The sequence below is a fragment of the Centroberyx gerrardi genome, chromosome 4, assembly GCF_048128805.1.
Source record: "Centroberyx gerrardi isolate f3 chromosome 4, fCenGer3.hap1.cur.20231027, whole genome shotgun sequence".
Classification (NCBI taxonomy): domain Eukaryota; kingdom Metazoa; phylum Chordata; class Actinopteri; order Beryciformes; family Berycidae; genus Centroberyx; species Centroberyx gerrardi.
In genome coordinates, this window is record NC_136000.1 from 26,381,441 (window position 1) to 26,407,681 (window position 26,241).

Consider the following 26,241-nt stretch of genomic DNA (forward strand, 5'->3'; position numbering starts at 1 on the left):
TTGGACATAATATAGTTGGGGGATCTGGGAGTATCTTCCTTAGAGAACGTTTTTTAAAATTTCAACAGCAAAATGCATCAGTCTGGTGCACTCTGATATGGACATATGCAGGTCACCAACTGAATAAAGCAGCATAGCAAACACTTTGAACAGCAGCCTAAACAGTCTAAACGTAGTTCTGTCTGTCTCTCTGATCTCTCCTCCCCCTCTGAATTCTTGTCTTGCGTCCTCTTATTTCTCTCCTCCCCTCATCTCTCTTTGTCTCTGCCCTCTTCTCCTCTCTCTTGTTCAGTTCAGGTTGAGCAAAAGATAAACAGAGAGACACAGATTAGTGAATGTATAAAACTTTAAAGTTACAATGAAATGGCATTTTGAGAGCATCTTGCTTCCTTAATTTGATATATTTCCTGTTGAAACAGGATATTGAATTGAATGTTTCAATTCAATGCTGTATATGAGCTATATATGCTATCATATCATATATAGCTATACAGTATATGATAGTAATATTACAGCCTAATAGTAAGCTACTTTTATTTGTTAGATATGGAAAGTTAACTTTAAGTATAACTTATTTTAAGAATAACATGGTTTCATCTCTCACCTATTTTTTATTTCTTAACAAAGTTACTGTGGCCCGGGTGAAAAGCCTAATCCATTCTGAATGGCATTAATATATAGAGGTACAAATTCAAAATCTCATTTTAAAAACATTTTCTCATTTTTAAGGGGAACAATGTGTCAAGCTGGAAAATAATATTGACGTTTCACATGGAGGGAAATAGTTTTTATGCATTTAATATTCAGCAGCCCAAACAAACAGAGCTGAATGGGAGGATGAACCTGATCAGACCGGACTTCAGTAACTAACAGGCAGACCAGAGACACAGACATTTTGTTTACAATGATCCAAAGTAGACTAATATTGACTTTAGCTGTAGCTTAATAAGCATCAAACCATGAAGCTATGAGTCAAGTGTCAGTCCAAGCTCTCCAGTGTCTCTCTGCTCCATCAGCCACTTTTCTTCACACATTGAGTAAATGAACGTAATTAGTTAATGCTAGCAGTTACATATATTCTGTTTCTGTTTCTGCTCACAGAAAAAAAGTTTACAGCAAAACACACCTGCTGAAGTGTTGAAAGGCTGGAGGCTAATATTAGCGTTAATGTTAGCAAACTGGGGGCAAGAACCAGGAATTTGACTTGACATCTCATAAACAGTCAAATGAAGTATGCAGGCATTGTAACGTGAACACATTGTAGCTGTTTAGCAGATATCAACACAGTGAGTGTAATGATGCTAGCAGACATTTTCACACACTGATTTCAATTCCTTTTCAATGAGTTCCTTTTCAATTTCACTCAGTTTTACTGGGGTTGCCAATTTGTAATATTGTATCCCACTATATAAGCAAGACTAACTGCCATTTAATGTCATGTACTCTGAGTGGTTATAACTTCTTGAAATATCACTTATCAATATAAGTTAAGGCTGTCACATTGTAGCCAGCAAGGTGTTTTTGCTGTAAATGTCCCATGTGCATGTTTTCTGTAATCATTTGGACATAAACACATGAAAAAAAAAAAAAATCTTCTTCAGATGCCACAACATGTAGTCTATATTTGGACAGGGAGGGCCGATGTTGTCTGGCTGGACGGTGAGTGGTGCGCCATTTGAATCTCTATTTCATTGATTCATCCATGTCTTTGACATTCGAAATCCACATAACCACGGTCCGACACAACAAAAACGGATATATTTTATGTTGATGGAACCTTATATTGGAAACCTAATATTGCAAATTGATGAATGCAGTGAAAGCAGTTAACAAAAACAGATGGATAAATAGTTCAAAGACTGTTGGATTTAGTGGCAATGGGAAGCAAGGAGTGGCTCCTGCTATTCCTGACCACTGCCATCCTTTCCAACACTGACTGTGTAGATGTATTATTAGCGCACTCTACTATTGTGTGTGCTCTCTCTCTCTCTCTCTCTGTCTCTCTGTCACACTCTTTCTATCTCATGCTCTCTCTTTATCTCTCTCTTGATTATCATGCCAAATAAATCATTTCTTCAAAATGTGAGAATGTTTTGTTCAGCAATGCACAAGATTTGTAGATTTGGAGGCAGGATAAAAGAACAGGTATTGCCTTTTGTCTATTGTTCATTTATTTTGGTGTCATTTTGAATGTTACCTCATGTTACTTTTATTAAGCTATTGGCTACTTTGCATTTGACTAGTTAGACCATGTTTACATGGATTCAATACATATAACATACCAATACCTTAAAAGACATTTTCTGACATTCAGCCAAACTTCAAAGCATCATAAAGGTCATCATAACAAATCACAGGTCGCCCGCTCTTGTTAACACCGCTCCACTGTTGCCACTTCTGTCACCACCACCCACCAGCTGGAGAAACTCCTACTGCTTCCAGTTATGCAGTTTCGCCCCACGCTTGAATGCTTGGAGATTCCTTCAGTTCTACTCAAATTACACGCCAGCCTTTGACAGGGACTCCCCCCTAGCAAATGCAACACAGAGACACATACCAGACAGACAGGCCAGCTCGATTTGTGTCCTGCTGTGTTCCTCGATGCACGCAAAGCCGGCTCACGTAAAGGGGCCGGCCCGCTCTGACCGCTAAATCGAACGTACCCCACACTGCATTGTAAATGTTTGTAGACAGCGCTCATAACGTGCCAGCGTGGGCGGTGACGTTAGAAATAGTGAAATTAGTATTTTGAGCCATTTGCAGTTAAAATGAAAACTGGTGAAGCAAATAGTTGTTTAGCATGGCGGGTAATGACTGGTGCGGGTCACCGAGGTGGAACACTTGCATCATGTCGCCTGTCATCACCCGTCTCTCTAGTCTTTCCTGTCTGTCTCTCCAGTGTCAACTGTCAAATAAAGACTATATTCCAGAAAAAAATCTGAAAACGAAGAAACATCTTGCGCGGACTTTTAAAAATTCTGTCCTCAACAATAGGAGAGGCTGGGTGTGAAGCCAAAAATGTGTGGTGTCAGTTACAAGTGTTTATAGCTTATGTGGCTCTTTATACCACAGAGGTATCTCTTGCAGTTAATTATTAGTAATGCTGAATTATTTTTCTATTATAATCCTTATATAGAATTTCCCCAAGGGGATTAATCAAGTGCTATCTTATCTTATGAAATTATTATGAAATATTTACTAGGCCTATTACTATGGAAAATATTTTTTAAAAATGTACTTCATATTCTTGTTAGGCCTACTTACTAAGAACAATTTACACAATTTGCAATTCAATTCTAATTAAATAAACAATCTAGAAAAATAATAAGAATGATTAGGGTAGGCCTTCTTAGTACTTTCAATAAAACTGCTAATATGAATGGACAATGTGTCAAAAGCCTCTGATAAAAGTTCTTTATTGTTATTTAAAGCAGCCATTATCCCAAATTCAGGTACTGGCTTTAATGCTTGAAACCCGAAACATAAGACGTATGTGCCGGCAACAAATGTTTCAACTGGTGGGTGACTCTACTGTGATCCTGGTCACATTTGGCATGTTACCCATATTTAACTTCTGCTTTGTCAGCAAAAAGAAATCCAATGTAAGGGGTCCAAGAGGAGCTTGAGCGTGCGTGGTAGAAGACCTGTGAAGCTCCTGCTTGTGGTGAGACTCTCTACCACTGTACTTTATACCATTAGGATTTACTCCTCATTTTTGAAATCAGTTTACAGCATAACACCTATAGGGGTAACAAAGGTTTTTTAAACAATGAATCTGTGCTTTTTTTCTACACTCATTAAAACATAACATGTTTTCAACAGGATTGTGGAATATACTGTACTTTTGAGAGGAGCAAGGGTCAGGTATGGACAACTTTTCACTTCACTTCAAAATTTTCATGTCAAAATATTTCTATGTTAATTCAGTGCTCGCAGTTGACTTTCATCCCATTTGGACAAAACTGAACTATAGGCTAGTTTTTAAAGTCATTCCCCAGCTCAGTCTAAATATAGCCACATATGATGATGCGTTTGTTGTGGAAGTACTTACTGATTAGATGAACTGTATTAGGTAATGAGCTGATGGTCAATCACATAAACTTGGGACACAAGTCTAACATGACACTTCATTTGGAATTACCACACAGAAGTAAGCCGCCACCATGAGTACAGACGCGGAGATGGCCGTTTACGGCAAGGCTGCCATTTACCTCCGTAAGCCAGAGAAGGAGAGGATTGAGGCTCAGAACAAACCCTTCGATACAAAGAGCGCCTGCTATGTGGCTGATGTCAAAGAGCTGTACCTGAAGGCTACGATCATCAAGAAAGACGGTGGCAAAGTCACCGTCAAGGTCAACAACACCCAGGAGGTCAGTATCTTAACCTTAGCAGGAGTCAGCTGGGAATTTAAAAACGATCGAATCTCATTGTGAGCACTGTGCTATTTCAGGAGAAGACACTTAAGGAGGATGACGTCATCCCGATGAACCCTCCCAAGTTCGACAAAATTGAGGACATGGCCATGATGACCCATCTCAATGAAGCCTCTGTGCTGTATAACCTCAAAGAGCGTTACGCAGCGTGGATGATCTACGTAAGATAATGTGCCTAATGAGTAAAGAGCAACAGTCCTCAAGGAGCCATAAGTAGCATAGAGTGAATTGTTGTATCTCTGATCCCTTTCAGACCTACTCTGGGCTGTTCTGTGCCACTGTGAACCCCTACAAGTGGCTCCCAGTGTACGATGCTGAGGTTGTAAGCGCCTACAGAGGCAAGAAGCGTATGGAGGCTCCATCCCACATCTTCTCTGTCTCTGACAACGCCTATCAATTCATGCTTACTGGTATGTCCTGGTCATAAAATCATAGAAATTGTCAGTATATGATGTTTCTGTTAAACAAAAAAAATATATTTTCTTTTATTTTCCTTTAACAGATAGGGAGAACCAGTCTGTCTTGATCATGTAAGTTTCACATCTGTTGAACTTCTTTAACATCAACATAATCAGATATCTTGGTCGAATTCTTCTAAGTCTATGTATCTATACCCAGTGGAGAATCCGGTGCTGGAAAGACTGTGAACACCAAGCGTGTCATCCAGTACTTTGCAACAATCTCAGTGGGCGGAGACAAGAAGAAGGACCAAACATCAGGAAAGATGCAGGTATATTATCATGAGTACATTTCTGAAAGTATGGAAAACATTTCTGAAAGAAAAAAGAAATGCTGATGTCAATCTAAAATTTGGACTGTAGGGGTCACTGGAGGATCAGATTATTGCAGCCAATCCCCTGCTGGAGGCCTATGGTAATGCAAAAACTGTGAGGAATGACAACTCCTCTCGCTTTGTGAGTATGGAAGGATTTCAACCTGTGAGAAAAGTCTTCTCTTATATATTACCTTTGTAGAGGGATGTTAAAACTTCTGTTGCTTCTTCTCCAAACATGGTAAATTCATCAGAATCCATTTCGGTGCAACTGGCAAACTGTCTAGTGCTGACATTGAGACATGTAAGTACCAAGTTCTCATAGTGAATAGAAATGACTGGAGTTATGAGTGGACCAGATTTTGAGTCATGAACTCTTACAGATCTGCTGGAGAAGTCCAGAGTGACATTCCAGCTTCCTGATGAGAGAGGCTACCACATCTTCTACCAGATGATGACCAACCACAAACCTGAGCTGATCGGTAAGCCGCATAACTGGTGATACAATGTTAAAACAACCAATGTTCGCATAGTCCACAACCACTAATCCCTTTAAACCTTTTTTTGATCTCCAGAAATGACGCTCATCACCACCAACCCCTATGACTTCCCCATGATCAGCCAGGGTCAGATCACTGTGGCCAGCATTGATGACAAAGAGGAGTTGGTTGCCACTGATGTAAGTGATCTTCACTTTCAACACATTTTCTTATCTATTTTGCATTAAATACACCATCAGTTGCTCTTTAAAATGTATTTTGTAATGTGATTTTTACTCGGTATCGACACTTCTTTTGAATACAGACTGCTATTGATATTCTGGGCTTCAGTGGTGAGGAGAAGATGAGCATCTACAAGATGACCGGTGCTGTGATCCACCATGGTAACATGAAGTTCAAGCAGAAGCAGCGTGAGGAGCAGGCTGAGCCAGACGGCACAGAGGGTGAGCGTTAACGTCATCCCGAAGTGGAACAGTATTAATAGCTTTGGAATTAAATTAGTAGATTCTTCATCACAGCAGTTGCATTTTTACAATCGTCGGCATATATCTATTAAAGGTATTGTGTTTGACTTTTTCAGATGCTGACAAAGTTGCTTACTTGCTGGGTCTGAACTCAGCCGACATGCTGAAGGCTCTGTGCTACCCCAGAGTGAAGGTCGGAAATGAGTTTGTAACCAAGGGACAGACTGTACCTCAGGTGAGTAAGATATATCATTCTCTTGTTTTATTAATTTACAGATCTTGTTTATATTACAGATTAGTCATGCTAGTAGAGCTAGAGCTTTTTATTAGCTGGATAATACTGTCTTCAATTATATTAATAAATACTCTTGCAAAATGCTAGATGATGTGCCAAATATCTGCCCTGTTAGCATCAGTACATCAAGTTTTGTTGTCCGCTTTGTACATTATTACCACAAATAACTGTATTTTGGACTAATCACATTTTGTTTCAGGTCCTGAACTCAGTGAGCACCCTGGCTAAAAAAAGAACGACTCCCCTGAACGACTCAGTCGTGCAGCTGTACCAGAAGTCCTCCGTTAAACTTCTGGCTTATCTGTATCCCCCTGTTGCTGCTGAAGGTGTGATATCACTTTGAGAAAATTTCAATTATTATTGTTTTGTTTTTTTTAAGATTGTAGAAATTGTTTATTTCTAATTTACCATGTGTTAAAAATAAACCTTAAGTCTCCTCCCTGTAACGCAAACTGTCCACTTAAAATTGAAAAACAGAGTCTGGCGGCGGCAAGAAGGGAGGCAAGAAGAAGGGTGGTTCCATGCAGACTGTGTCTTCACAGTTCAGGGTAAGGTTTAAGAACAACATCAAGTCGCAGTTTAGAGTTAAACTCACATTTATTGCTTTTCATGAAGAATATTTGTTTTCACCTTGTATCTACAGGAGAACTTGGGCAAGCTGATGACCAACTTGAGGAGCACCCGTCCTCACTTCGTGCGTTGCCTAATTCCCAATGAGTCAAAGACTCCAGGTACACACATCGCTAACATGATCTTAATAGTGTCTGTATTGGGTGGTTGAGACATTTAGTGAGACTTTGACATGGTGAATAATTATTTTGTCATAATTATCATTGAGAAATGTCTTCTTTACAGGTATGATGGAGAACTTCCTGGTCATCCACCAGCTGAGGTGTAATGGTGTGCTGGAGGGTATCAGAATCTGCAGAAAGGGCTTCCCCAGCAGAATCCTCTATGGTGACTTCAAGCAGAGGTATCAATGAACTGAATTTTATGAAACTTTTTGATGCGAACTATGAATAAAAATTGCTCACTCTGACCATAAACTCTCTTACAAAAGGTACAAGGTACTGAATGCCAGTGTCATCCCTGAGGGCCAGTTCATTGACAACAAGAAGGCTTCGGAGAAGCTGCTCGGGTCCATTGATGTTGATCATGATCAATACAGATTTGGACACACCAAGGTAAACACCTTGCTTACCTTATTTGACTTAATTATATATGATTTCATTATTACCTTTATGGATCAAAATCAATTAACAATTAAAGCATATTATTTCTACTCTATTCAGGTATTCTTCAAGGCAGGTCTGCTGGGAACCCTTGAGGAGATGAGAGATGAGAAGCTGGCTGCTCTGGTCACCATGACTCAGGCTCTCTGCCGTGGTTACCTCATGAGGAAGGAATTAGCAATTGCAGTTAGATTAGAATCAAAGCATATATATTAGTTTTAATTAACTATATCGCCTACATTTCAAGGCTTAACAATATTAAACACATGCATCCCTCTGCAGAGGAGATCTCAGATCTGGCTGAACAGATTGGAGAGACTGGAAAGAGCATCCATGAGCTGGAGAAGGCTAAGAAGAAGGTGGAGACAGAGAAGGCCGAGATCCAGACAGCGCTTGAAGAGGCTGAGGTAAAATTCTTTTTGGAGGGTTTGACATTACAATTGTCAATCTGTGTTTTTTGGTTCATACAAGAAATGTAAATAGGCCCCAAAACGATGGAAGAATACCCATGATAACATTCAAAAGGCAGGAATGACTCTGTTTTCATATTTGTCATTATCATTAGGGAACTCTGGAATACGAAGAGTCCAAGATCCTGCGTGTCCTGCTGGAGCTCAACCAGATTAAGGGTGAGGTTGACAGGAAGCTGGCAGAGAAGGACGAGGAGATGGAGCAGATCAAGAGGAACAGCCAGAGGGTGATCGACTCCATGCAGGGCACTCTGGACTCCGAGGTCAGGAGCAAGAACGACGCCCTGAGGATCAAGAAGAAGATGGAGGGAGACCTGAATGAGATGGAGATTCAGCTGAGCCACGCCAACAGGCAGGCTGCTGAGGCCCAGAAGCAGCTGAGGAATGTCCAGGCACAGTGGAAGGTACTCAGTGACACAAGGCAGTTGCACAGACCATAGATACATTCTGATATCTATCTGATTATTTTCCTGATATTTGTTTTTTGCACCAGGATGCACAATTGCACCTCGATGATGTTGTCAGAGCCCAGGATGACCTCAAGGAGCAGGCTGCTATGGTGGAGCGCAGGAACGGTCTGATGCTGGCTGAAATTGAGGAGCTGAGGGTCGCGCTGGAACAGACAGAGAGAGGCCGCAAACTGGCTGAGCAGGAGCTGGTGGACGCTAGTGAACGTGTCAGACTTCTGCACTCTCAGGTGAGCAAACAAAATGATTAATTCACTAATTTAAATGTGAGTAAAATTCACAAATCTGTAAATTTTTAACATAATTAGTGGGTATCATTGTAGTCATCACTAAGCTTTTTTTCTTTCTTTTAGAATACAAGCCTTCTGAACACAAAGAAGAAGCTTGAGGCTGACCTGGTCCAGGTCCAGAGCGAAGTGGACGACACTGTTCAGGAAGCAAGGAATGCAGAGAAGGCCAAGAAGGCCATCACTGATGTAGGTTAAAATTTCATTCGTTACTGTCTTCATTTGATTCCACGTAAAAACATAAATAAACATTTTATGCTTTCTCTTTATCTTTTCTAGGCTGCTATGGTGGCTGAGGCTGGCCATGAAGGGAGGCAAGAAGCAGCTCCAGAAACTGGAGTCTAGGGTAAGATAAATACGTTAAGATTGGCACTGTTGAACTGATGTGAGGCTGTTTCAGCAAATTTGGATTCTCAATCTCTGATTCTTCTCTGAAGGTGCGTGAGCTGGAAGCAGAGGTTGAGGGAGAGCAGAGACGTGGAGCAGATGCTGTGAAGGGGGTCCGCAAATATGAGTGGAGGGTGAAAGAACTCACCTACCAGGTACAGTCACACTGATAATAAATAAAAACAAATCAATCAAGCATACATAGTTATTACAGAAGACATTTACACTGGCATATTTACTTTCTATCGTAGATGGAAGAGGACAAGAAAAATATTACCAGGCTGCAGGATCTGGTAGACAAGCTGCAGCTCAAGGTGAAGGCCTACAAGAGGCAGGCTGAGGAAGCGGTGAGGACAAAACACTGATTTTTAATGGACTCAGAATTATCTCAAACAAACTACATCTACGGTCTTTTCAGATGTTTAAACACTAAACTATCTCTATGGTATTCTAGGAGGAGCAAGCCAACGTTCATCTGTCCAAGTGCAGGAAGATTCAGCATGAGCTGGAGGAGGCTGAGGAGCGGGCTGACATTGCAGAGTCCCAGGTCAACAAGATGAGAGCTAAGAGCCGGGACACTGGCAAGGTAAATGGGGATACAATTTAATGAAAAATAAATGAATGAAAATGCCTCATTTATATGTCAATGTGTCACTTAATTTAAAACTAACCCTTTGTCTTTTTTTATTTTGCAGGGAAAAGAGGCAGCTGAGTAACTCACCCCCCTTGCTGACAGGATGTTTCTAATCATATAATATGATGTGAAATCTTCTGTTACAATAAAAATTAACTAACTTTAAACTAACTAACTAACTAACTTTGGCACTTAAATCAATGTCATTTTCATGTCATTTTTTCATCTCAGAGTTTTAGTAAATGTGATATTTGGGATCAGTGTTGACACACAAACCACGTTTGTAGAAATAGTGAAATGCTACACAGCTAGCTAACTACGTAGCCTACAATACAAAATTCTACAATTGTGAATGTAATGGTTGGCTACAACATGAAGCAGGTAAACTGACTGTTGTCTTCAGTGATATATGAGCTGTTGGGTAACATCCTTAAAGCCCTCACCAGTGGACTCACTGACACATATGCATTACTGATTTTCAAGGAAAACAATGACCCAAAATAATACATATCTAATGTAACAGTCCTTAAGATTTGAGGTTGAGGTGGTTTGGGGAACTAGTAAAGATGCCCCGGGTGCACCTACCTTTGGAGGTGTAGCGGCCACAGCCAACTGGGAGGAGACACAAGGGCCGACCCAGACCACGCTGCAGGGACTACATTTTCCAGCATGCCTGGGAGCGCCTTCGGATCCCCCAGGAGGAGCTGGAGGGAATTGCTGGGAAAAGTGGCAAGAAAATGGATGAATGAATGGACTAATCTAAGATGAGCTCTCACATATAATAATAGAAGTTTTCTATTTGTGGCAGAGGCAAAAGTTGAGTGCAGGCATGACATTTCTCTCTGATGTTTAATTGAATAAGGCTCACATGACTTGTACATTCCACAATAATCCCTTGGCCCTGATCAGACAGCACCCAGCTACACTTACTCACAACATCAACACAAGTTGTCTATACATGTAAATATATATATAGTCCAGTAATAATGTAACTTGACCTCCCACAAATTGCAACAAAAACAAACTCAATGGATTTTGTGTCCTCAATATGTTCTGAATGAGAGAAAAAAAATCCTAAGGAATTGTATGAAGGGAAAGTTTTGAAAATCACCTAAATATGATCCTACCAAAAACGTCTTTTTATGTTTTGTACTTTTTGAGAAATCGCAGTTTTATACTTTTTTCAACCTTTATAATGGGATCCTACGGAGCCAGCCTACAGTGCGCCAAAAACGCCTTTTTAGCCATATGTCGGTGACCATACAAGCCTACATTGTTGTGCATGCTAGATTTGACCATGCTGTATTTTTTCCTTGAAGCAAAAAAAAGAAACACATACAGTATATCAGTGATGAGAATTTATTATGATCACATCACATCGATTCTCATCGTGAGCAATGGAGAGAAATAACTGGAGAGAAATAACTGATCAACTGCTGATCAAACGAGCCAATTAAAATCAAACTGCTGATCAAACTAACCAATTATCAACTCAGAGAAATACCTGATCAACTGCTGATCAAACGAACCAATATAATATAAATATAAAATATGTGCATGCAACACAACACTACACAATGTCATCTTCATTCTCGTACTAGAAAAGGTTAAATTTTCTGAAGAAAATTTGTGTGCTTGCTTCAGCAAGAGAAGGCTGAAGACAGTTGAATTTCAAGAGTTTAAATCTCTGTAAATTTTGAGTATTTTGATCTGGTGTTTGAAGTAGTAGCTGAAGTTATAGTTGTAGTAGTATCAGTAAAAAGAGTAAAAGAGTGAAAGCCAGTGCAAGTCTATAAAACAGCTAGAGTGGAGTAGAGAGACTGCTGAATGTAGTAGCTGCAGTAGTAGGAATAGTGCTACAGCACTAGAAGTTTCACTGTTTGAAGTAGTTAAAATGTGTAACTGAACAGTAGTAGGAACGCTACTACTAGGTAATACTACTACTACTACTACTACTACTAGTAGTAGTAGTAGTAGTAGTAGTAGTATTAGAAGTAGTACTAGTAGTAGCAGTATTAGAAGTAGTAGTGGTAGCAGTAGAAGTAGTAGTAGTAGAAGTAGCAGTATTAGAAATAGTAGAGGTAGCAGTAGTAGTAGCAGTATTAGAAGTAGTAGTTGTAGTAGCAGTAGTAGTAGTAGTAGTTGCAGTATTAGAAATAATAGAGGTAGCAGTAGTAGTAGCAGTGTTAGAAGTAGCAGTATTAGACGTAGTAGTAGTAGCAGTATTAGAAGTAGTAGTGGTAGTAGTAGTAGCAGTAGTAGCAGTATTAGAAGTAGTAATGGTAGCAGTAGTAGTAGAAGTAGTAGTAGTAGTAGCAGTATTAGAAGTAGTAGTGGTGGTAGTAGTAGCAGTATTAGAAGTAGTAATGGTAGCAGTAGTAGTAGAAGTAGTAGTAGTAGTAGCAGTATTAGAAGTAGTAGTGGTGGTAGTAGTAGCAGTAGTAGCAGTATTAGAAGTAGTAATGGTAGCAGTAGTAGTAGAAGTAGTAGTAGTAGTAGCAGTATTAGAAGTAGTAGTGGTAGCAGTAGAAGTAGTAGTAGTAGAAGTAGCAGTAGTAGTAGCAGTAGTAGTAGTAGCAGTATTAGAAGTAGTAGTAGTAGCAGTAGTAGTAGCTGCAGTAGTAGTAGTAGTACAGAAGTTATAATAATGGATCTTATTAAGTGTACATCAAGCTCTTTATCTAAAATAGTTTAGGTGTTGTCAATATAATGTAACATACAGAATGTTTCAAATTGTCAACCTGAACTGACATGTATATACGGAAATGGAAGTCATGCTGTATTTCAAAATAATTTATTTCTCAATTTATACAGGAATAAAAGAGAAATCATGGGTATTACATTAGAACATAGACTACTAGACAAACATTAAATGTGTCTTCAGATTCCTGATGAATCATAAATCTGGTATTGATAATGCTCTATAGTCTAAAATCTGATAAAGTACATATTAAAATATACTCTGTATTGGTATATATTTGATCAAATATATGTACATTTATAATAAATTGGTCTCAGTATTGACAATACATATTACACTGTGAGATGAGAATATAAAACAATCTAAAAAAAAACAACTATAAGGGCGATGGGGTAACCTATCAGGCCTTACAGTGTTTCACCCATAGAGATATAACAGAATGTTATATCTCTATGGTTTCACCTTCTTCAAGAGTGAATTGTGACATCACGCACTGTAGGCTGGCTCCATAGGATCCCATTATAAAGGTTGAAAAAAGTATAAAACTTAAACTGCGATTTCTCAAAAAGTACAAAAGGTATCAAAAATCTGAATAAGAGTAATAAAGTACTAAAAGTGGTGACCTGTTTAAAGTGTGAATGGAGTTTCTGGCTTAAAGTATGAAAGAGTAGTTAGAGTTCAAAGTGGGCATGGTTTGAACCGTCCTCCCATAGACTTGCATTGTAAAAAAAAAAGGCTAAAAAAGCGTTTTGGTAGGATCATATTTAGGTGATTTTCAAAACTTTCCCTTCATACAATTCCTTAGGACTTTTTTTCTCTCATTCAGAACATACTGAGTACACAAAATCCATTGAGTTTGTTTTTGTTGCAATTTGTGAGAGGTTGACCCACATATGTGGTCCAGCTCTGAAGCAGAAAACACCCTACACCCTAAAATCCCATTAAGATACATTGGTAAGACCCTCATGACCAACTTTTTAAAACCCTGCACTCATGATGTCATGCTGTGAAAAAAGAAATTACAGGGGTTCAATACCCAGACCGTACAACGACATGCATGAGAAACTCAGGCAAGCTGCATCTATTTATCTGTCTCTGCTGAAGACTAATTTCTATGGATTTTCTTTGACGTTATCTCTTAATCTGTCCTTTATTCTTTTTATTCATTCCTATCCTTTTTATCTCTTGTTTTCATGGGTTTTATTTATTTTTATTCCACATGAAACACTTTGTCACTCTGTTTTTATATCAGTTCTATATGAATAAAGTTTATTAATATTATAAATGGCGGTTATGTATTGCTGACAGTCTGATCTCTTCTTACATATGTTGCTCCCTGTGTTCCAGGCGACAGGACGGACCAGACATGGCTTATCTGTATAATAATGTATCTCAAAGTTTCATTGGTACATTGTAATCGACAAGGCCATTCTGGGTCTGCTTCCTTATTATTTGTGCTTGTATATCTACAGAAAACTTGGTGAAATTAAACTTGGTTAAATTACTGTCGAGGGTCACAGAAATTATTTTTGCTAACTGTCCATAATGTTGAACTATATTTGCCAAATGTCTTTTATGTACTTTTCTTCCTTTTCTTGAAACTCATTGCAAAAACATTCAAAACTAAATAACTGTTTTCACTTGAGTTAAAAGTGATTTTTGAAGGATCTTCATGTTTTGTTTAGCAAAGATTTATTAGAAGTGGTGACTACTGTCTTTGAGTGCTCATACAGCCAATTTTGACATTGAATTGATTGACTGCAATTGTAAATTTTGCTCATGCACTTTGCTCTGTGTCATTTTGTTTGAACTGTTATGATTGCCATGATGCTGCTTTCTTGGCAAAATTTATTTTGAAAAATAGATTTTGATTCTCAATGGGACTACGTAGTGAAATAAAAGTTAAAGGATGATGATGCTGCTAAATGATGAAACATCATTAAATCATCAGGTGACAGACTATTATTTGCCTGTTCTTTAGATTTAGATTTTTGGTCAGCATCTTGGTATCTAATTAGACAACAATATATATCAACAGAACAGGATAATTTGTACTGTTGATATTCGTTACAATAAATTGTGCATTGTTTTTGTTTCCATCATTAGTCATCAGTTTTATAGCTGTGATCCTCCTACCTAGGAGGATCACAGCAATAATCCATAACACCCGTACAGTACAGAGGCAGCGCTAATTGGTTTTAAATGAAAAAGTTAAGGTATTTCTTTATAAATCACAGGTAATCCTGCACCATTAGGTATATTAAAGCTGCTCTAGCCAAGATTTAAAACACAGTTGTTGCATCAGTCTACATCAGGAAGTGGGGTGCAACAGAGAAGAGCATCCCATCCCCCTAACTGACATGTCGTAGTTTGTTGCCTGTTTGCCTGCAGCAATAGCGTCACTATTGAGGAGGCAGGTGTTGTTGTGATTGGAGCATTTTCCTTCTGATTCATCTTGTCATTATTGAGAGAGAGTAGGTAAACAGGTGCGAACGTTACAGCTGATTCGATTTGTAAAAGTTTATGTAGACTGTGCGGGCAGAACTTTACGACATGTAAAAAATCTTTTTGAAAAGTAACAAAGAGCTTTCAAAACAAGCTCATGTTTACTGACGTCATGTTACATCAGTTACATATCAGGTCGCTGATGTGCGAAGTTGCCTAGTGCAGCTTTAAGTTAAGGGAAATCACAATTTTCAATGCACTTAAATTCACATTACAATTTCATTTCAATCAGCGTGCTTTCAATAAAACTGTAATGTGAAATGACTACACTACTTTTTTCGATCAGTTCTATATGAATAAAGTTTATTAATATTATAAATGACAGGTATGTGTTGCTGACAGTCTGATCTCTTCTTACATATGTTGCTCCCTGTGCTCCAGGTTTTGTCCAGAGTGGCTGGACAAGCCACTACTCCAGATACATCCAAGATACACTGTTGTATTTTATTCTTAGTCTTTCTTTCTTTGTGTGCATGCTTGTGTCTCTTTTGAGGGAAAATCTTTTATTAAGCCTCTTGGAGTTTTTTTTTTAATTTTTTTTTTAACTCACCTACAAAACCCTGATTTTTTTCTCCTGTGGTTTATCACTTTAGATGCACAAATACAGTTCACGTTCATTTTAACTCTTTGGAGAATGCATTGAATGTATTTCACACACATGAGATGTAAAACACATAGATGACTTTCTGGAATCCCGTTTGTATCTTTTACTCTTCTGTTTTTGTCTTCAAAGAAACGGGCCTTACCAGTGAATTTGTTAATATATAAACAAGGTTGATGGATAGAACATAGAGTAAAATGTTAAACTCTGTAAGGAAAGACAGAAACAGCACCATCTGCTGGTCACAAAATCAGATGGCAGCATTTCCCAACATTACAGTAATAGTTAACTCATGACAGAGGTTAAGTGAAATTGAAAGTAGATTTTGACATTGCTGAACAGAGCGGAGACGCCATTACAGGCTATGGGATTTCTACTGAAAAACACATTTGGAGGATTGTAAGCAGCAAGTTGGAGTGAGTGTGATTTGGTGAGTCTTGCTATTGAAAGATCATTCAGACACCAAAGCAAATGGCTGAGAAAACGGCTCTTTTTGAAAGCTACTTGAGTTGCCATGTGTGTTCAGAGACTTTCAGAGATCCTGTGTCTCTGAGCTGCGGCCACAGCTTCTGTTCCAGCTGCCTGAAACAATTCTGGGAACAAGCTAAAAACAAGAACTGTCCCATTTGTAAAAGAAAATCCTCAAAGGAAGAGCTACATGTGAACTTTACACTGAAGGATCTAGCTGACTCCTACGCTGGGAGACAGAAAGCTGGGTCATCTGAGACAGATAAAGGAGAGGAGAAAGTGGAGGTGGTGTGTAGTAAACATCCAGAACTGCCTAACCTGTTCTGTAAGGAGGAGCAGAAAGCTGTGTGTCCTGTCTGTGAGTTCGCTCTCCACCACGGTCACAAGGTGGTTCCTATAGAAGAAGCAGTCAGCGACCTGAAGGAGCAGCTGAGATCTGACTTAAGGTCTCTACAGGACAAAAGGAACAAATACACAGAGGTTGAGAAGACATACAACAAAGTGGTTCAACACTCCAAGAACCAGCTGGTGGCCACAGAGAGGCAGATCAGAGCAGAGTTCCACAAGCTCCACCAGTTCCTGAAAGAGGAAGAGGAGGCCAGACTGGCGGCTCTGAGGGAGGAAGAGGAGCAGAAGGGGAAGACTGTCGCCAGAGAGATGAAGATCATGCAGGAGAAGATCTCCTCTCTCTCAGGCAGTATCTCTGCTGTTGAAGAAGACCTGCAGAAACCCAACGTGCCGTTCCTCACCAGTTATAAACCCACTCAGACCAGCGCCAGAGCCCAGTGCTCACTGCCGGATCCACAGCTGGTCTCAGGAGCGCTGGTAGATGTGGCCAAACACCTGGGCAACCTGTCCTTCAGAGTCTGGGAGAAGATGAAGGGGAAGGTCAAGTTAAGTCCTGTCATTCTGGACCCAAACACTGCAAACCCCTGGCTCTCTCTGTCTGATGACCTGACCAGTGTGACACATGGAGACACAATGCAGCAGCTCCCTGACAACCCAGAGAGAAACAGTTACTCTGTCACTGTTCTGGGCTCTGAAGGCTTCAGCTCAGGGAAACACAGCTGGGAGGTGGAGGTGGGAGATCATCCTGTCTGGAATGTTGGTTTGGCTAAAGAGTCATATGACAGGAAGGGGAAGTTAGATGTCACACCAAAATATGGAATCTGGTGTTTACGGCATCGCAGTGGAATATACAGTAATGTGCTTGGTCAGGCTCTCACAGTGAAGAAGAGTCTCCAGAGGATCAGAGTCCAGCTGGACTATGACAGGGGGGAGCTGTCCTTCTACGACTCTGAGAACAAGACTCACATCTACACTCACAGAGACACTTTCACTGAGAAACTCTACCCATTTTTCAATGTTGGAAAGGCTGGCGATGCAGAGACCACTGATATCAAAGTCTGGCAAGCGGAGCCTTCACTGTGATGTTAAGGGACGTGTGTGTGTGTGTGTGTGTGTGTGTGTGTGTGTGGGTGTGTGAGTGTGTGTTAACTAAATAGCTGTTTTCACTTGTTGAGTTAAAAGTGATTTTTGAAGGATCTTCATACTTTGTTTAGCAAAGATTTATTAAAAGTGGTGACTACTGTCTTTGAGTGCTCATACAGTCAATTTTGACATTTTACAATTAATTGACTTCAATTGTAAATTTTGCTCATGCACTTTGCTCTGTGTCATTTTGTTTGGACTGTTATGATTGCCATGATGCTGCTTTCTTGGCAAAATTTATCTTGAAAACTAGATTTTGATTCTCAATGGGACTACATAGTGAAATAAAAGTTAAAAATTATGAAACATCATTAAATCATCAGGTGACAGACGATTATTTGCCTATTCTTTAGATTATACATATTAGCCTGGTCAGCTTCTTGGTATCTAATTAGACAACAATATAATATATATCAACAGAACAGAATAATTTGTGCTGTTGATATTCGGAACAATAAATTGTACAGAAAAATGATTTTTTATGTTTGTGGGTTTTTTTTGTTTCCATCATTAGTCATCAGTTTTAGTGTGTAATATTCCTGCATCTTGAGGTATTTCAGTTTTTGTTTATCAGATTGATGCTACTTACTATGATGTAATACACTAGGGATTTATATCAAAGATTGTTAAAAAGATAGTTCAACTGTATTCCACAAATAAAATGGTGAGTAAACTGACTTTAGGTGGTTTTATCCCATGTACATGTTCCTGTCTTTATAGACTGCGAAAAGAACATTTGAGGGGAAAAAAACAATTGTATTTTTATTTAGTGCAGAATCCTCCTTATCTTTTACTTTCATGTTGGTACTTTATTATGGAGCTCGTCTGGTGACATCTCACGTTAATAAATAATGCATTTTGGAATAGAAACAAGCAACACAACCAAATCAGTATCTGTGTATTTATTTCTAAAATACAAAACAAAGGCTGCCCTTTGTTGCACTCGTCTCTCTCCTTATGTCACAAGAATAAGCGTCCTCTCGATGTCATCACTTAAACTCTTAGTCCAAATGAAATTGTCCAAGAATAATGAAAGTTTTGGAAAATTTGTGAGATTAGGTGCATAAATTACATGTGCTCTTCAATGAAGTGCTTCCGTAAGTACATTCAAGATCAAATGATTCAATCATTTCCCTTTAGAAGAATTATGGAAGACTTTAAAAAATAACAATGTGATACTTTCTACTTTTGCTTCCTGGCCTCCAGGTCAGAACAGGATCAGCTTCAGACCAGCAGCAGCTGGCAGATCAAGGACAGTTCAGCAGGCCGGATGCTTGCTTCAGCTCAAGGGCTTGAACCCGGGATCCATTTAGCAGCTGACATTTTTTGTGTGTTTGACTAATGTGGGATGTTGGCAATTCAGAAAGCTGTTGGGGCAAATTACCGCACCTACCATAAGAGAAAACTACTGCATTAATCATCACTGTATGGATGTGTTATCAACAGTCACCTTTATTGACTAAGTACATTTCTAAGTGACATTCCCTGAGACATGACATGAGACAAATACACTTGGATCCCTGGAAGAGGTTAGAAGTTTTCACTAAGACAGTAGACCATGACGGCTTTGGGAACATCTGGATTCCAGTTTGTACTTCAGTTGGAGTGGAGCATGCCCAGTTCATCTCTGGTTCAACATAAAATCACAAATGAATGATGAATGAGAGGCTGCATGAAGCTGTCCAACCACCAACCCTACTATCCACTGAACCTGCACGCCCTCTAGTGCCTTTAAATGGCCTGACTTTACTTACATTTACACTGTAGGCATTTAGCTTACACTCTCTAAGCACATTAGTTTGAGTGTATTTAAAGGACAATTCCACTTATTTTCAACCAGGGCCTTATTTTCCTAGTTTGTGTGAGTGGGATTGTTAGTGTGAGTGTTACTGTGTTGAAAGGACGTGATTTAATCGCTTTTTGGAATCAACTGTTGGACAGTAGGCTACATTTGCTCTGTGGATGTGTGTTGCACAGCAGCACTCCAGGCTAACTGAAGCTACATCAAGCTCTACAGTGAAGTAAGTGATGACATTTTGAACACAATCAACCGTGATGATGGCAAAAACTAGGAAAATAAGGCCCAGGTTGATCCTTTAACATTCTGACTTGCTATACAACGACTGATTTACGCAGAATGTGCAGTTTTAAAAACAAACATGAAAAGAACAGCACAGTAAAAAGTGGAATAGGTCAACAATGTCACACAGTACAATTATTCACTGAGTGCAATGAGTGCAAAAGTACAATAAGCTTCAATTACGATATCGCAACAATTACAATCAACCAAAAAAAAGGAGTGCAAAGGTCAGGGCCTGATATTTATTACAGCCCTCTCTATATTCGAGTTGTCATGCAAGAGTGAGTGTTGGGGAAAGAAACAGAATGAGAGTTAAGGAGAGAGATAAAGGGGATTATTTTTTATTTTAAAGTAGAGTGAGTAGAGAGGAGAAGTCATTCAGTGGGAAGAGGACAACATGAGGCACTTCTTGAGATTTCAGCCTACAACAGAAGATGGGGAGTCATAAATCAGATGAACAGGCGATGCCACTTTGCTATTGGCTGTCGGACCGAGCGCATTATCAGGCTCCAGTGCCGGTCTTCAGAACTCCTCCCCTTCCCCACAGTCGACTGGCCAATCACGCGCTTGGACGACTTCCTAGTTGTGCGGGTCTCGTACACGGAGACCAGGATCTTACACTGTTCGAGAGGAAACTCCGGTAGGGAGAACATGAGGACCTGGTTGAAGACAGTCACCTGGGACCGGGCCACCGCTGAGGTCTTCTGGTGCCGTAGCTTGCACTGGTTGCACTGTACGCTGATCCGGGCATACAGCACTGCAACAGGGCATCAAACATGAATTATACATTATGTGTATGACAGCGGGCAACTCTGTTCATGTGTGTGTGTGTGTGTGTGTGTGTGTGTGTGTGTTGTTTACCGGTATCTGAGTGTGTCTCAGTAGGCAGCTCTGTTCATGTGTGTGTGTGTGTGTGTGTGTGTGTGTGTGTGTTGTTTACCGGTATCTGAGTGTGTCTCAGTAGGCAGCTCTGTTCATGTGTGTGTGTGTGTGTGTGTGTGTGTGTGTGTGTTCAAAGTTGCAAAGTGCAAAGTTGCCTAGTGCAGCTTTAAGTTAACAATCTTCAATGCACTCAATTCACATTCTAATTTCATTTCAATCAGCGTGCTTTCAATTAAACTGTAATGTGAAATGACTACACTACCCAACGCAGCTGAATTCTAATATCACATAGAAACCAGATTACCTCCTCATCCAAAAACTCCTCCACTTCCACTCCCTCTGATCCTGCCCACATCAGTCTCAGCCTGACAAAGGGCTGGAGGCTTTGGGTGTGGCTGCGCCCCTGCAGCCCCTCTGCCTGCAGCACGGTGACCACCAGGCGGGACTGCAGCCGGTCGAAGTACAGGGAGAAACGCAGCGATCCATGGACCTGGAGTGGGTGTGTGGACGGCTGTATTAACTCTGACTTTACTTTTTAGTAACAAGGACAATGCTGGAAAAGTGCCTCTTCTTTGTGGTTGGTGTCTTCTTTCAGTTTTCAAATGTACATGAATTATATACACATTTGCCAAATAAAAATAAAATCTCTGTTATGTTTTTTGGTTTGAGGAGAATTGCAGACTTTCCCTTCTCTTCAACTATGGCTTTTTAAATCTCTATTCCTGCCACCATTTGAAACCTTTTCTGTAGTTATGTGCTTTCACTAAAAACTATTATTATTTTATTTTAAATTTTTTTTGCTCAAATACCCCCAATACAAAAAATGTCCAATTTTGCTTAGAAAATGTACCGTAATGTGCTTAATTTTTTCATTAATTAGTCTCTGCACATGCTAATAAAAATAGATTTAGAGGGATAAAATCAGTATTAAAAGTACAACATACTGTATATGCCTTAAAAACCAAAATTGATACTGAACTGATATTGTTTCCGATGTTTCTAGAAATTATATTTTACATAATGTGACTGGAATAGGTTTCATAAGTTCAAGGGTCGTTTAGATTGTGTATAAGCCATTCAACTAAGAAAATTATAAAACAAAAAAAAAAAGTTACGAGATTTGACACCAGGAACATGAATGTCTCTTACCCTCTCCAGGTTGGCCTGCTCCCCCGGCTCCCCTTCTGCCTGGCTGGGTCCTGAGGAGGGGAACGAGCCCAGAGACAGACAGCGACTCAGCCTGCGGGCCTCCGTGCCCACATCCTCCACCTGGGGAGCACACACACACACACACACACACACACACATATCTATTTGTCTATCTCTGCTGAAGACTCATTTCTATAGATTTTCTTTGATGTTAGGTTATCTCTTAATCTGTCCTTTATTCTTTTTATTCATCCCTATCCTTTTGATCTCTTGGGTCATGGGTTTTATTTATTTTTATTCTATATGAAACATTTTGTCACTCTGTTTTTCGATCAGTTCTATATGAATAAAGTTTATTAATATTATAAATGGCGGATATGTATTGCTGACAGTCTGATCTCTTCTTACATATGTTGCTCCCTGTGCTCCAGGTTTTGTCCAGAGCGGCTGGACAAGCCACTACTCCATCCAAGATTCACTGTTATATTTTATTCTTAAAGACAGAAACAGCACCATCTGCTGGTCACAAAATCAGATGGCAGCATTTCCCAACATTACAGTAATAGTTAACTCATGACAGAGGTTAAGTGAAATTGAAAGTAGATTTTGACATTGCTGAACAGAGCGGAGACGCCATTACAGGCTGTGGGATTTCCTCTGAAAAACACATTTGGAGGATTGTAAGCAGCAAGTTGGAGTGAGTGTGATTTGGTGAGTCTTGCTATTGAAAGATCATTCAGACACCAAAGCAAATGGCTGAGAAAACATCTCTTTTTGAAAGCTACTTGAGTTGCCATGTGTGTTCAGAGACTTTCAGAGATCCTGTGTCTCTGAGCTGCGGCCACAGCTTCTGTTCCAGCTGCCTGAAAAAATTCTGGGAACAAGATAAAAACAAGAACTGTCCCATTTGTAAAAGAAAATCCTCAAAGGATCATCCACCTGTGACCTTTACACTGAAGGATCTAGCTGACTCCTACGCTGGGAGACAGAAAGCTGGGTCATCTGAGACAGATAAAGGAGAGGAGAAAGTGGAGGTGGTGTGTAGTAAACATCCAGAAGAGCCTAAATGGTTCTGTAAGGAGGAAGAGAAAGCTGTGTGTCATGTCTGTGAGTTCCCTCACCACCACGGTCACAAGGTGGTTCCTATAGAAGAAGCAGTCAGCGACCTGAAGGAGCAGCTGAGATCTGACTTAAGGTCTCTACAGGACAAAAGGAACAAATACACAGAGGTTGAGAAGACATACAACAAAGTGGTTCAACACTCCAAGAACCAGCTGGTGGCCACAGAGAGGCAGATCAGAGCAGAGTTCCACAAGCTCCACCAGTTCCTGAAAGAGGAAGAGGAGGCCAGACTGGCGGCTCTGAGGGAGGAAGAGGAGCAGAGGGGGAAGACTGTCGCCAGAGAGATGAAGATCATGCAGGAGAAGATGTCCTCTCTCTCAGGCAGTATCTCTGCTGTTGAAGAAGACCTGCAGAAACCCAACGTGCCGTTCCTCACCAGTTATAAACCCACTCAGACCAGCGCCAGAGCCCAGTGCTCACTGCCGGATCCACAGCTGGTCTCAGGAGCGCTGGTAGATGTGGCCAAACACCTGGGCAACCTGTCCTTCAGAGTCTGGGAGAAGATGAAGGGGAAGGTCAAGTTAAGTCCTGTCATTCTGGACCCAAACACTACACACCCCTGTCTCTCTCTGTCTGATGACCTGACCAGTGTGAGATATGGAGACACATGGCAGCAGCTCCCTGACAACCCAGAGAGAAACAAGAAGTATGCCACTGTTCTGGGCTCTGAGGGCTTCAGCTCAGGGAAACACAGCTGGGAGGTGGAGGTGGGAGATCATCCTGTCTGGAATGTGGGTTTGGCCAAAGAGTCAGCTGACAGGAAGGGGAAGTTAGATTTCACACCAAAATATGGAATCTGGTGTTTAGGGCATTGCAGTGGAAAATACAGTAATGTGCTTGGTCAGATCCTCACAGTGAAGAAGAGTCTCCAGAGGATCAGAGTCCAGCTGGACTATGACAGGGGGGAGCTGTCCTTCTACGACGCTGAGGACAAGACTCACATCTACACTCACAGAGACACTTTCACTGAGAAACTCTACCCATGTTTCAATGTTGGAAAGGGTGGCGATGCAGAGACCACTGATATCAAAGTCTGGCAAGCGGAGCCTTCTCTGTGATGTTAAGGGACGTGTGTGTGTGTGTGTGTGTGTGTGTGTGTGTGTGTGTGTGTGTGTGTATGCGTGTGCGTGCGTGTGTGTGTATGTGTGTGTGTTTGTGTGCGTGCGTGCATGCATGCTTGTGTGTGAGAGAGTTGTGCCTCTGAGTAAGATGATTTATTTTAAATCATAATAGCACAAACCATAAAAAGTGCCTAGTTTTACCCTGTTCTCCCTTACTGTAGAACATTTGCTCAGTTGAAATTGTCATTTTGCAAGTCTTAAAAATGATAGGTAAAAGATGAACTTCATGTAAACATGTGTTCATATTAAGTGCACTAAGCTTTTAATTTTTACAGATATTTTTTAAGTAACATGTCATGTGTTACTATGCAGGATGGACCAGACATGGCTTGTCAGTGTAATGATTTATCTACTTCCTGCATACCGCTGTCATGAAGCATTGAGGTTTATTACTAGTGAGTTGGCCTGTGATAGGCTTGGCCTTTACACTCAAAGTTTCATTGGTACACTGTAATCAACAAGACCATTCTGGGTCTGCTCCCTTATTATTTGTGCTTGTATATCTACAGAAAACTTGGTGGAAATTACTGTTAAAAGAGAGTTAAAAGTGTTTTTTCAAGGATCTTCATACTTTGTTTAGCAAAGATTTATTAAAAGTGGTGACTACTGTCTTTGAGTGCTCATACAGTCAATTTTGACATTTTACAATTAATTGACTGCAATTGTAAATTTTGCTCATTGCTTCTTTAGATTATACATATTAGCATGGTCAGCTTCTTGGTATCTAATTAGACAACAATATAATATATATCAACAGAACAGAATAATTTGTGCTGTTGATATTCGGAACAATAAATTGTACAGAAAAATGATTTTTTATGTTTGCGTTTTTTTTTTGTTTCCATCATTAGTCATCAGTTTTAGTGTGTAATATTCCTGCATCTTGAGGTATTTCAGTTTTGTGGGTCTGTTGGTTTACACTGTGGAACCAAATGATCTGATATGTTTTCTGATTCAGCCTTTTATTGTGTAACAACAAACAAAAATCAAGTCAAAAATCAATTACGTTTTCTTTTTTTCTCTTAGACTACATTTTAATATCATTTTTATCAGATTGATGCTACTTACTATGATGTAATACACTAGGGATTTATATCAAAGATTGTTAAAAAGATAGTTCAACTGTATTCCACAAATAAAATGGTGAGTAAACTGACTTTAGGTGGTTTTATCCCATGTACATGTTCCTGTCTTTATATACTGCGAAAAGAACATTTGAGGGGAACAATTGTATTTTCATTTAGTGCAGAATCCTCCTTATCCTTTACTTTCATGTTGGTACTTTATTATGGAGCTCGTCTGGTGATCTCATGTTAATAAATAATGCATTTTGGAATAGAAACAACCAACACAACCAAATCAGTATCTGTGTATTTATTTCTAAAATACAAAACAAAGGCTGCCCTTTGTTGCACTCGTCTCTCTCCTTATGTCACAAGAATAAGCGTCCTCTCGATGTCATCACTTAAACTCTTAGTCCAAATGAAATTGTCCAAGAATAATGAAAGTTTTGGAAAATTTGTGAGATTAGGTGCATAAATTACATGTGTTCTTCAATGAAGTGCTTCCATAAGTACATTCAAGATCAAATGATTCAATCATTTCCCTTTAGAAGAATTATGGAAGACTTTAAAAAATAACAATGTGATACTTTCTACTTTTGCTTCCTGGCCTCCAAGTCAGAACAGGATCAGCTTCAGACCAGCAGCAGCTGGCAGATCAAGAACAGTTCAGCAGGCCGGATGCTTGCTTCAACTCAAGGGCTTGAACCCGGGATCCATTTAACCGCTGACATTTTTTGTGTGTTTGACTAATGTGGGATGTTGGCAATTCAGAAAGCTGTTTGGGCAAATTACCGCACCTACCATAAGAGAAAACTACTGCATTAATCATCACTGTATGGATGTGTTACAGACATCCCACCTCTCCAGGAAGCTCCGGGAGTCTCCCGTATAGGACCATTGGCTCCCGACACCCGCGAGTGATGACAAATCTCCCGCAAATCCCCGACCCACAGACGACAAAAAAAAAAAAATCTACTCCAATGTGCTTCACGCAAAACCAGGTTGGTGCCTATTCATGTCAGTCTTGTTAGCTGACCTGTCATTTACACATCTGGACGGGCTTACCAACACGTGAAATGCGCTCGACTTCTCGAGTCTATCAAACTGCGCGCGCAC

The 26,241-nt window shown here is 39.9% G+C and overlaps 2 protein-coding genes and 1 pseudogene across 2 annotated transcripts; all 3 read left to right on the top strand.

Moving 5' to 3' along the window:
* The first annotated feature begins 4,163 nt into the window (after positions 1–4,163).
* On the top strand, positions 4,164–10,023 carry LOC139910521 (myosin heavy chain, fast skeletal muscle-like; annotated as a pseudogene).
* Positions 10,024–16,102: 6,079 nt separating this feature from the next.
* LOC139910533 (nuclear factor 7, ovary-like) lies at positions 16,103–18,199 on the top strand. Its single transcript, XM_071897846.2, has one exon. The coding sequence runs from the start codon at positions 16,220–16,222 to the stop codon at positions 17,645–17,647; it is 1,428 nt and encodes a 475-aa protein (XP_071753947.2). The 5' UTR covers positions 16,103–16,219; the 3' UTR covers positions 17,648–18,199.
* A 4,276-nt stretch (positions 18,200–22,475) lies between these two features.
* LOC144538557 (nuclear factor 7, ovary-like) lies at positions 22,476–25,972 on the top strand. Its single transcript, XM_078283122.1, has one exon. The coding sequence runs from the start codon at positions 22,571–22,573 to the stop codon at positions 23,996–23,998; it is 1,428 nt and encodes a 475-aa protein (XP_078139248.1). The 5' UTR covers positions 22,476–22,570; the 3' UTR covers positions 23,999–25,972.
* The last annotated feature ends 269 nt before the right edge of the window (positions 25,973–26,241 follow it).